Source organism: Mustelus asterias, unplaced genomic scaffold (genome assembly GCF_964213995.1).
Source record: "Mustelus asterias unplaced genomic scaffold, sMusAst1.hap1.1 HAP1_SCAFFOLD_663, whole genome shotgun sequence".
In the NCBI taxonomy this organism is placed as follows: Eukaryota; Metazoa; Chordata; class Chondrichthyes; order Carcharhiniformes; family Triakidae; genus Mustelus; species Mustelus asterias.
The window spans coordinates 224526-236814 of NW_027590612.1; the positions used below are offsets into that span (position 1 = coordinate 224526).

The 12289-nt window shown below is 49.9% G+C and overlaps 1 protein-coding gene across 1 annotated transcript in view; it reads right to left on the reverse strand.

Annotated features, from left to right (window-relative positions):
- LOC144487242 (glucosidase 2 subunit beta-like) overlaps window positions 1-7590 on the reverse strand; it is a 34181-nt gene extending 26591 nt beyond the window's left edge. The window contains exons 1-2 of the mRNA XM_078205324.1: window positions 7383-7590; window positions 5202-5271 (exon numbers count right to left, since the gene is read on the reverse strand). Of these exons, the coding sequence (XP_078061450.1) occupies window positions 5202-5271; window positions 7383-7590 (278 nt within the window). The remainder of the gene's footprint in view (window positions 1-5201; window positions 5272-7382) is intronic.
- Between the last annotated feature and the right edge of the window lie 4699 nt (window positions 7591-12289).

Sequence of the window (12289 nt, forward strand, 5' to 3'; positions counted from 1 at the left end):
AGTGTCCAATTTCCCTTCAATTGTGTGCATGGGGCGGCACAGTGGGTTAGCACTGCTGCCTCACAGCGCCCAGGGACCTGGGTTCGATTCCCCAGCCTCGGGTCACTGTCTGTGTGGAGTTCGCACACGTTCTCCCCCGTGTCTGAGTGGGTTTCCTCCGGGTGCTCCGGTTTCCTCCCACAGTCCAAAAGGCATGCTGGTTAGGGTGCATTGACGCAAACAGGCGCCGGAGTGTGGTGACTAGGGGAACTTCACAGTAACTTCATTGCAGTGTTAACGCAAGCCTTACTTGTGACCAATAAACAAACTTTACTTATGCTACAGGCAATCGCAAATCGCATGGTACAGCCACTGGACGCAAAGCAAACAGAAGTCACAAGAACATTGCTGGTTGTTCATGGAATGTTCATATCTGGCTTTGATAAGAACATGAACACAAGAACATTGCTGCGTGTTCATATCTGGCTGGGTTTTCATGGAATCACTATAGCGCAGGAGGAGGCCATTCGAGTGTGCACCAACAACAACCCCACCCAGGCCCTATCCCCAAAACGTCAGATATTTACCCTGCTAATCCCCCTGACGCTCGATGGCAATTTAGCATGGCCAATCAACCTATCCCTGCCCATCTTCGGAGTGTGGGAGGAAACCCACGCAGATGCAGGAGAGCACCTGTAAACTCCGCACAGTCACCCAAGGCTGGAATCGAACCCGGGTCCCTGGCGCTGTGAGGCAACAGTGCTAACCACTGTGGCATCGTGCCGCCCCATTTAACATTAAGTATCTCTCTCATCCAGTTCTTTGATGACACATCATGCCAAATACCCTCAGTTAGTTACAGCACAAATAGATTGTAACGTCAAGGATGCAGAATGCTGCCGATGCTGGAATCGGAAACAGGAACACAGCGCACTGGAAAAAATACTCAGTGGGTCTGGCAGCATCAGTGGGGAGAGAAAACAGAGTTAACACTTCCGGGTCCACATGACTCTTCATCAGAACTAGAAGGGTGGAAAGATGTGTTGTATATTATACTGTAGCTGGGACAGATGTGGCCCAGTGGTTAGCACAGCTCCCTCACAGCGTCAGGGACCCGGGTTCGATTCCCAGCTTGAGTGACTGTCTGTGCGGAGCCTACACATCCTCCCCGTGTCTGCGTGGGTTTCCGCTGGGTGCTCCGGTTTCCTTCCACAGTCCAAAAGACGTGCTAAATTCTCCCTCAGTGTACCCGAACAGGCGCCGGAGTGTGGCCACTCGGGGATTTTCACAGTAACTGCATCGCAGTGTTAATGTAAGCCGACTTGTGACACTAATAAATGAACTTAAAAACTTGAACTTTGATTGCAACAAACATGGAGCAAAGTGAAGAATAAAGGTTTAAGGTGAGGGGGGAAAGATTTAAAAGAGATCAGAGGAGCAACTTTTTCACACAGAGGGTGGTGCGGATATGGAATGAGCTGCCAGAGGAGGTGGTAGAGGCGGGTACAATTACAACATTTAAAAGACATTTGGACAGGTACATGGATAGGGAAAGGTTTAGAGGGATATAGGCCAAACACAGGCAAATGGGACTAGTTCAGTTTAGGAAACCTGGTCAGCATGGACAAGTTGGGCCGAAGGGCCTGTTTCCATGCTGTATATCTCCATGACCGTAAGAGGCAGATAGTCCTATGTGGGAAGCGGGGGTTTTTCCTGGAGCCAAAAATTGTATGGGACATTTGAAAAACAAAGGAGGTTAAGATGTGTGGGTTAGGTGCATTGGCCACGCTAAATTGCCCTTTAGTGTCCCAGGATGCATAGGTTAAAGGGATTAGCGGGGTAAATATGTCGGGATTGGGCCGAGGTGGAATTATTGTTAGTGCAGACTTGATGGGCCGAAAGGTCTCCTTCTGCACTGTCGGGATTCTACTTTATTCTTACTAGGCTGATTCCGGGGATGGCGGGACTGATGTCTGAGGAGAGATTGACTAGGTTAGGTTTTCGCTGGAGTTCAGACGAATGAAGACAGGATCTCAAAGAGACTTATAAAATTCTAACAGGACTAGACAGGGTAGATGCAAGAAAAATGTTCCCGATGGTGGGGGAGTCCAGAATCAGGGGACACAGTCTGAGGATGCAGGATAGACCATTTAGGATGGAGGTGAGGAGACGTTTCTTCACCCAAGGAGTGGTGAGCCTGTGGAATTCATTACCACAGGAAGTAGTTGATGCCAAAACATTGAGAGGTGGCTGGATATAGCACTTGGGGTGAATGGGATCAAAGGTAATGGGGAGAAAGCAGGATTAGAAACATAGAAACATAGAAAAACTACAGCACAAACAGGCCCTTCGGCCCACAAGTTGTGCCGAACACATCCCTACCTTCTAGACCGAGCTATAACTCTCCATGTACTCATCCAGGAGTCTCTTAAAAGACCCTATTAAGTTCGCCTCCACCACCCCTGACGGCAGCCGATTCCACTCGCCCACCACCCTCTGTGAAAAACTTACCCTTAACATCTCCCCTGTACCTACACCCCCAGCACCTTAAACCTGTGTCCTCTCATAGCAGACATTTCCACCCTGGGAAAAAGCCTCTGAGAGTCCACCCGATCTATGCCTCTCAACATCTTGTACACCTCTATTGGGTCTCCTCTCATCCTTCGTCTCTCCAAGGAGAAAAGACCGAGCTCCCTCAGCCTATCCTCATAAGGCATGCCACTCAATCCAGGCAACATCCTTGTAAATCTCCTCTGCACCCTTTCAATCTTTTCCACATCCTTCCTATAGTGAGGCGACCAGAACTGAGCACAGTACTCCAAGTGGGGTCTGACGAGGGTCTTATATAGCTGCATCATTATCCCCGGACTCCTAAACTCAATCCCTCGATTGATAACGGCCAGCACACTATACGCCTTCTTAATTAGGCTATTGAGTTGGACGATCAGCCATGATTGTGATGAATGGCGTCGCAGGCTCGAAGGGCCGAATGGCCTCCTCCCTGCTCCTATCTTCTATGTTTCTCTGCTTCTATGATTCTAAGACAGAGGAGAAAGGTCACAGTCTAAAGTTGTTGAACTCAGTGTTGAGTCCAAAGGGCTGCAACATGCCTAGTCGGAAGATGAGATGCTGTAGCTCCAGTTTGCTTTGGGCTTCACTGGAACATTGCAGCAGGCCAAGGACAGACACGTGGACAAGGTGAAAATTGGAAGTAACAGGAAGGTCTGGGTCATGCTTGTGGATTGAGGGAAAGGTGTTGCACAAAGCGGTCACCCAGTCTGCATTTAGTCTTGCCAATGTAGAGGAGACCACATCGGGAGCAGTGAATATAGTAGACTTGTAATGCTCATCCTTTATGTTGGTGGGGAGTTTAGCTCAGTTGGCTGGACAGCTGGTTTGTGATGCAGAGCGACAGCAACAGCGTGGGTTCAATTCCCTTATCGGGAATTGGGGAGCGAGTTCAGAAATCGAAAGCATAAAGTGACTTGTTCAGGATTGTTCACTTGCAGGTTGAGTTGGTAGTTAGGAAGACAAATGCAATGTTAGCACTCATTTCGAGAGGACTAGAATACAGAAGCAGGGATGTACTGCTGAGGCTTTATCAGGTTCTGATCAGACCACATTTGGAGTATTCTGAGCAGTTTTGGGCCCCGTATCTAAGGAAGGATGTGCTGGCCTTGGAGAGGGTCCAGAGGAGGTTCACAAAAATGATCCCGGAAATGAAAGACTGGTGTCTGAGGACTCTGGGTCTGTACTCGATGGAGTTTAGAAGGATGAGGGGGGGGTCTCATTGAAGCTTACAGAATACTGAAAGGCCTGGATAGAGTGGGCGTGGGGAAGATGTTTCCATTAGTCGGAGAGACTGGGATCCGATGGCCCTTTAGAACCGAGATGAGGAGGAATTTCTTCAGCCAGAGAGTGGTGAATTTGTGGAACTCTTTGCCACAGAAGGCTGTGGAGGCCGGGTCACTGAGTGTATTTAAGACAGAGATTGGTAGGTTCTTGATCGGAAAGGGGATCCAAGGTTACGGTGAAAAGGCGGGAGAATGGGGTTGAGAAACTTATCAGCCATGATTGAATGGCGGAGCAGACTCAATGGGCCGAATGGCCTAATTCTGCTCCTATATCTTATGGTCTTGTACGCTATTCATGAAGGCCTCGCCTTCTCAACCTTGCCCCTCACGTGAGCGGTGGTGATCCTCAGGTTAAATCACCACCAGCCAGTTCTCTCTCTTTCTCTCTAAAAAGGGGGAAGAGGAGTCCATGGTCTTCTGGGACTTTGGCGACTTTACCTTGATGCTGTCCTTCAACTTCTATTGTGGGTCATCTTTCCTGATCTCATCCCCAACCCATCAATTAGTCCTTAAGAAAACAGGAGTGCAGCGATATATTATCCTCCAAGTCCTGTGCGAGTCCTGCACGCTAATGAGTAGAGCGGCCAATTGTGGAAGAAACAAACCAAGTTTTTAAGGACTTTCAGGTTGTGGCTTCCCAAGGAGAGATTCTCTCACCTGGAAGCACAGTGGTTAGCACTGCTGCCTCACAGCGCCAGGGAACCGGGTTCAATTCTCAGCTCGGGTCACTGACTGTGCGGAGTCTGCAGGTTCTCCCAATGTCTGTGTGGGTTTCCTCCGGGTGCTCCGGTTTCCTCCCACAGTCCAAAGGTGTGTGGGTTAGGTTGATTGGCTATGCTAAATTGCCCCTTAGCGTCAGGGGGACTAGCCAGGGTAAATATATGGGGATCGGGCCTGGGTGGGATTGTGTTCGGTGTAGACTCGATGGGCCGAATGGCCCCTTTCTGCACTGCAGGGATCCCGGGCGGCACGGTGTCACAGTGGTTAGCACTGCAGCCTCACAGCGCCAGGGAGCCGGGTTCGATTCCCAGCTTGGGTGACTGTCTGTGTGGAGTTTGCACGTTCTCCCCGTGTCTGCGTGGGTCTCCTCCGGGTGCTGCGGTTTCCTCCCACAGTCCGAAAGATGTGTGGGTTAGGTTGATTGGCCATGCTAAATTGACCCCTTAGTGTCCCGGGATGTGACAGGTTAAGAAGGATTAGCAGGGGTAGCTAAGCGGGGATAGGACCTGGGTGGGACTGGTGTCGGTGCAGTCTCGATGGGGTGAATGGCCTCCTTCCACACTGTAGGGATTCTATGATACTTTTCGGGGCACACCTTGCCTCGAATACCGATCTATTTTTGGGAAGTATGTTTTTGAGATACGTTACCCAATCAAACTCTCCACCTCCTTCAGCGATTTCTCGGCTTCAGAGAACGTATTTCGGGCCTTTTCGGCAGCTGGAAAACAGAAGGGAGATGTGGGTCAGCAGGGTGAATGCAGCAAAGCACTGCACAGGATTCAGAGGGAGCCCAACGCATCCCCGGCTGCAACACCAGAGGTGTGAACGTGTTGGGAATGCATCGGTCAGCGTTCCCTTTATTTCCCCACGTAAATAAAAGGTGACGACATCAGCGTTAAGAGAAACAGCCTGCATGTTAGAATGTCTCGAGAGCGCTTTATACACACATATATAAAAAACAAATCACACCAGCTCTGTTACGTAGTCTGCTGAGATGGCACAAAACGCTGACAACATCCGCGAGCTGGTTAGCTGGAGGCAGTTCAGAGGAGGTTCACTCGATTGATTCCACAGCTGAGGGGGGGGTTTGTCGTATGAAGAGAGATTGAACAGTTTACGGTGGCATAGCGGGTTGGCACTGCTGCCTCACAGCTTCAGGGACCCGGGTTCAATTCCCGGCTCGAGTCTGCGTGGATTTCCTCCGGGTGCTCCGGTTTCCTCCCACAGTCCGAAAGACGTGCTGGTTAGGTGGATTGGCCATGCTAAATAGTCCCTTAATGTCAGGGGGTTTTTCTAGGGTAAATGCATGGGGTTATGGGGATAGGGCCTGGGTGGGATTGTGGTGGACGCAGACTCGATGGGCTGAATGGCCTCCTTCTGCACTGTAGGGACTCGATGATCAACTCCTTTCTTATGATACGGCCTCTTCCAGAACAGCTGAAACGATTCACGTTCAAATCAGGCTAGTTTTAAGGTACAGCTCCTAGAAATATGCAGCTTCAGAGTGAGAACGGATCCTTCAATGGAACATATTAGGCAAGGTTCCATACATGTCAGCTCCGCTCCAATGGTCATTCTCCCCTCCCCCTCCTCCTCGCCTCCCCGCTCGAGGTATTCTGCTCAATGTCCAGTGGACACAGTAACAATTTACATTACTGCTGCCGCTCACAGGGAGCGGTTCCTGGGTTACTTGGATGAGATGTTAAAAGGAGGACCTGTGGCTGTCTGCTCAGTTGAAGCAAATGCTTTTCCCGCACTGAGGAGGAGCAGGGCAGGCTTGCTAATGCTCTGGAAAACATTTCTTATCCACCGACACTATTAAATAGAATCATAAAGTTTAAAAAGTTTACTGATTAGTGTCACAAGCAGGTTTACATTCGCACTGTAATCAAGTTACTGTGAAAATCCCCTAGTCGCCACACCCCGGCGCCTGTTCGGGTAACACTGAGGGAGAATTCAGCATGGCCAATGCACCCTAACCAACACATCTTTCGGACTGTGGGAGGAAACCGGAGCACCCGGAGGAAACCCACGCAGACATGGGGAGAATGTGCACATTCCACACAGACAGTGACCAAGCCGGGAATCGAACCCGGGTCCCTGGTGCTGTGAGGCAGCAGTGCTAACCACTGTGGTCTCATTGTAGTTTGTATGCAAATTGGCTGGCTGTAGGTCTATAAGTGACCACACTTCAAAAGGTAATTTTTGCTGGCTGTATTGTTAAAAATCCGGATAACATCACATCGCCTCGCCCTTTAAGTTTATTTATCAGGGTCACAAGTAGGTTTGCATTAACACTGCAATGAAGTTACCGTGAAAATCCCTTAGTCTCCACACTCCGGCGCCTGTTCGGGTACACCGAGAGAGAATTTAACATGGCCAATCCACCTAACCAGCACGTCTTTCGGATTGTGGGAGGAAACCGGAGCACCCGGAGGAAACCCACGCAGACACGGGGGAGAATGTGCAGACTCCACACAGACAGTGACCCAAGCCGGGAATCGAACCCGGGTCCCTGGCGCTGTGAGGCAGCAGCGCTAACCACTGTGCCACCGTGCCACCCCTTTTGGCCAAGATCAAGTGTCAGGTCAAGCACAAGGTGGGGTGCCATGCCTTATCTGGTCAGCTTGGATTTTGTACGTCTCTCTTGTGGGGACCATGGATTGGATTCAATTTGTATTTGGTTGTTGGAGCAAGCAAGGAGATAGATTCGGGTCCATGCGACACATTGGCTTTGCAGCTTTAAGAATGCAGTGAAAGAAAAAAATTTAAATTTAAGAAGTTCCACGCAAACATAAATCCATGCTTCTTTTTTAGCAAGCATGTTACTGCGTTCCAAATCAGATCCTAGATCTAAGCAACTAGAAACTGCCTCCAACATCTTCCTCTCTCCTCCGTCCACACCATTTTCACCTCCCTCATTCATCTCAACTGTCCAACGGAAAAACCCAGAAGGAATTAGACAAGGAAGCTCGTGCAAAAACCGTGATGTTTCGTACCATTTAGCTTGTAAAGCCACAGGAAGGGGGGGCGGCATGGTGGCACAGTGGTTAGCACTGCTGCCTCACAGCTGCCAGGGACCCGGGTTCAATTCTGGCCTCGGGTCACTGTCTGCGCGGAGTCTGCACATTCTCCCCGTGCTTGTGTGGATTTCCTCCGGGTGCTCCGGTTTCCTCCCACAGTCCAAAGATGTGCAGGTTAGGTTGGATTGGCCGTGCTAAATTGCCCCTAATGTCAGGAGGATTAGCAGGGTAAATATGTGGGGTTACGGGAATAGGGCCTGGGTGGGATTGTGGTTGGTGCAGACTCGATGGGCCGAATGGCCTCCTTCTACACTGTAGTATTCTGTGATTCTGTAAATATTGGTCTCCCAGGCCTGGGCAACCCAGCCAGATTCATTAATGGAATGGGGCAACGAGAGGTACCAGAAAAATAGTGCTGCGTAAAAACAGAGAAGTGCTGGAAAGACTCAGCAGGCCTGGCGGCATCTGCAGAGAGAGAAACCAAGTTAACGTTTCGAGCCCATCTAACACCTCTTCGGAGATATTTATGGCTTGGAGCTGCTTATGTACCAACATCCCGAATTCAACATGCAACAAGAGACACATCACATGGGGAGGTGATGGCCTAGTGGTATTATCTCTATCGACTATTAATCCAGAAACTCAGCTCATGTTCTGGGGACCCGGGTTCGAATCCCGCCATGGCAGATGGTGGAATTTGAATTCAATTTAAAAAAAAAATCTGGAATTAAGAATCTACTGATGACCATGAAACCGTTGTCGGAAAAACCCATCTGGTTCACTAATGTCGTTTAGGGAAGGAAATCTGCCGTCCTTACCCGGTCTGGCCTACATGTGACCCCAGAGCCACAGCAATGTGGTTGACTCTCAACTGCCCTCAGGCGACCAGGGATGGGCAATAAATGCTGGCCCAGCCAGCGACACCCATGTCCCAGGAATGAAAACCAGAACTTGTTTCTGGGTTGCAATATTTACAGAGAAATGTCGTCCCTGAGGTTAAAGCCACATTAGATGTGCTGAGACATAAATTGGTCACTCGCAATGTTAGGTTACTGCAATGCTAGATCAAGTAAATGAGGTTGTTAGGAACTATGAGAGTATTCCCTTGATGTTGTACTGGATAACGGTGACACCTAGTGCAGCATCAAGGCACTGAAGACAGAGATTTTCCGGTCGAACTCCCCGGACTGGGCTGAGACAGCCAATTCCAGCCATGGCCAAGGTTAGGGTTAGCTCGGCACGCATGCACTAAAAAGGCAGAAGAATCAGCCACGGGTTTTCACCAGGTCAGATTTACAAAAAAGACCCAACTCGGGTGCGGTACCACACCTTCCACTTTCCAACACGCGATTTCACCCGGGTGCTCTGATTTCCTCCCACAAGTGTGCAGGTCAGGTGGATTGGCCATGCTAAATTGCCCCTTAGTGTCCAAAGATGTGCAGGTTAGGTGGATTGGCCATGCTATATTGCCCCTTAGTGTCCAAAGATGTGCAGGTTAGGAGGATTGGCCATGCTAAATTGCCCCTTAGTGTCCAAAGATGTGTAGGCTAGGTGGATTGGCCATGCTAAATTGCCCCTTAGTGTCCAAAGATGTGTAGGTTAGGTGGATTGACCATGCTAAATTGCCATTGGCCATGCTATATTGCTCCTTAGTATCCAAAGATGTGTAGGTTAGGTGGATTGACCATGCTAAATTGCCATTGGCCATGCTATATTGCCCCTTAGTATCCAAAGATGTGTAGGTTAGGTGGATTGACCATGCTAAATTGCCATTGGCCATGCTATATTGCCCCTTAGTGTCCAAAGATGTGTAGGTTAGGTGGATTGGTCATGCTATATTGCCCCTTAGTGTCCAAAGATGTGCGGGTTAGGTGGATTGACCATGCTAAATTACCCAAGTGCCAAAGATGTGCAGGTTAGATGGTCCATGGTAAATGTGCTGGGTGACGGGGAAAAGTGGGGAGGGAAGGGCCTGGGGGGGGGGATGCTGTTTTGGCGAGTCAATGTCGACTCGATGGGCCGGATGGCCTCCTCCTGCACTTCGTCTCAGTTTCAGATTCGGAAAGGCAAAATCCAAGCAAGGAGGATGCTCGAGGAGGATAATGAGAGCAAAAGGTAATCGCAGCAAAGAAATGGAAACGACGGGACTGGAGCCATTCCGTAAATGAAAACGTAGTGGCTGAAGGGGTTACACAAAAAAAAGAAAATCTCCCTCAAATGGGTCTCAAGTGTGGAGCTCCATGCTGACAGCAGGGGCCAGTCTCCAGCGTGATGTGGCGCCGCAAAGGCTGCAACCATGAGCCGAGAGCCAGCAATTTAGCTTGGAAAATGCTGCATTATCGTCACAGCAGGAACTCACACCTGCTGTCCTCAGAGACAATGACATCAGCTTTAGGCACGGTGACACAGCCACTTACACAAGCACCGTCTTCCCCTTCTGGGAGCACAGCTACTCCATATTTCATAACTATTGATTTTTTCTTTCAGGGGTGGGTGGCGGGGGGAGGGCGGCGGGGGGGGGTTAAAGAAAATAAAAACACAACACGCCAAATCCCATTTCTGCTCGTGAAAACCGTGCACATGCGCGGAACGATTCGAGAGAGGAAAAAACAAACTGAAATGTTGCACTATCCGGGAACTGGACTGAATTCAATCATTTGAGTCAGGTTAGCTTTCAGCATATTACGTTTCCGGAGCGGTAGCTTGCCGGTAATGGTGACGGCGGATGGGTCTCGCTCTGGGTCAGAATTTAGGAGGAAGGAAAACAGGAAGAAAAAAAAACAGTCCAAAGATGTGCGGGTTCGGCGGATTGGCCACGCTAAGTTGCCCCTTAGTGTCAGGGGGGCTAGCTATGGGGTAAATGCATGGGGTTACGGGGATGGGACCTGGGTGGGATTGTAGTCGGTGCAGACTCAATGGGCCGAATGGCCTCCTTCTGCACTGTAGGATTCTATGAGGTGAATATAGAATCTACAGTGCAGGAGGAGGCTATTTGGCCCATCGAGCCTGCACCGACAATAATCCCACCCAGGCACTGTCGTATCTCCGTAACCCCATATATTTACAATCTGCCTGACACTAACGGGGAATTTAGCACGGCCAATCAACCTAACCCGCATATCTTTGGACTGTGGGAGGAAACCAGAGCACCCGGAAGAAACCCACGCAGACACGGGGAGAATGTGCAAACTCCACACAGATAGTGACCTGAGGCCGGAATTGAACCCGGGTCCCTGGTGCTGTGAGGCAGCAGTGCTAACCACTGTGCCACTGTCCCACCCATTAATATACAACATTAATTTCACTGCTTGGACAGGGAAGTGACTAAAGGGAGGCGCGTGGCACAGTGGTTAGCCCTGCTGCCTCACAGCGCCAGGGACATGGGTTCGATCCCCAGCTTGGGTCCTCTCTGTGTGGAGTTTGCACATTTTCCCCCGTGTCTGCGTGGGTTTCCTCCGGGTGCTCCGGTTTCCTCCCACAGTCTGAAAGACGTGCTGGTTAGGTGGATTGACCATGCTAAATTCTCCCCAGCGTACCCGATCAGGCGCCGGAGTGTGGTGACGAGGGGATTCTCACAGTAACTTCACTGCAGTGCTTAAGCAAGCCTACTTATGATATTAATAAATAGTTAAACGCACTGAGGTCTTTCGCGAGTAACAATTTAGATTCCTCCTCCCCCCCTCCCCACCCTCAAGTTGTTCGATTATAATCCTCAATATGGGGCTCCCCATCTCCCATCCAATTGGAAGCACGCACGCAGAGAAGGGAGAGGTGGGGGGTGGGGGGGGAAGATGTACCCGTCTTCACTGACAGGTTGTCAAGGGTCTTCAGGGATTTAACCCGGTGAGTCGGACCTCGCCACACTGATTTGGCAACATTGCCGGGAAGCTCAAGAAGGAGAGCAGGTGCGACTGAGAAGTGCATAATTATGAAAAAGAAAATTATACAACTATAATTAAAACAGGAAAACTCATGACTACGAGCATCCACCTGGTCCTGCAGCCATCCAATTCCTCCACCACAGCATCTAGCTGCACAGTGGACAATATTTCACCTTTCCAAGACCCTGTCATTCCGCCCTGCTGCTCTGGGCAACTTCATTTTCGCTTCTGTGTTCTGCCCTATCTTCTCGCTCACTTTGAAGTAATAGTCTGGGTCTAATTTAGTTTTAATGTTTTTAAACTTTATTTATTAGTGTCACAAGTAGGCTGATATTAACACTGCAATGAAGTGACTGTAAAAATCCCCCAGTCGCCACACTCCAGCGCCTGTTCGGGTACACTGAGGGAGAATTTAGCATGGCTAACTCATCTAACTGGTGCTCCGGTTTCCTCCTGCACTCCAAAGGTGTGCGGGTTAGGTTGATTAACCATCCTAAATTGACCCTTAGTGTCCTGGGATGCGGAGGTTAGAGGGGTAAATAGGTGGAATGACAGGGATAGGGCCTGGGTGGGATAGTTGTTGATGCAGACTCGATGGGCCGAATGGCCTCCTTCCGCAATGTAGGGATTCTATGATTCTATGAACCAGCATGCCTTTCGAACTGTGGGAGGAAACCGGAGCACCCGGAGGAAACCCAGGCAGACACAGGGAGAACGTGCAGACAGCCACCTGAGCCGGGATTCGAACCCGGGTCCCGAGCACTGTGAGGCAGCAGTGCTAACCACTGTGCCACCCATTTACCTACATTGATGAATATTTTATGCACATTGA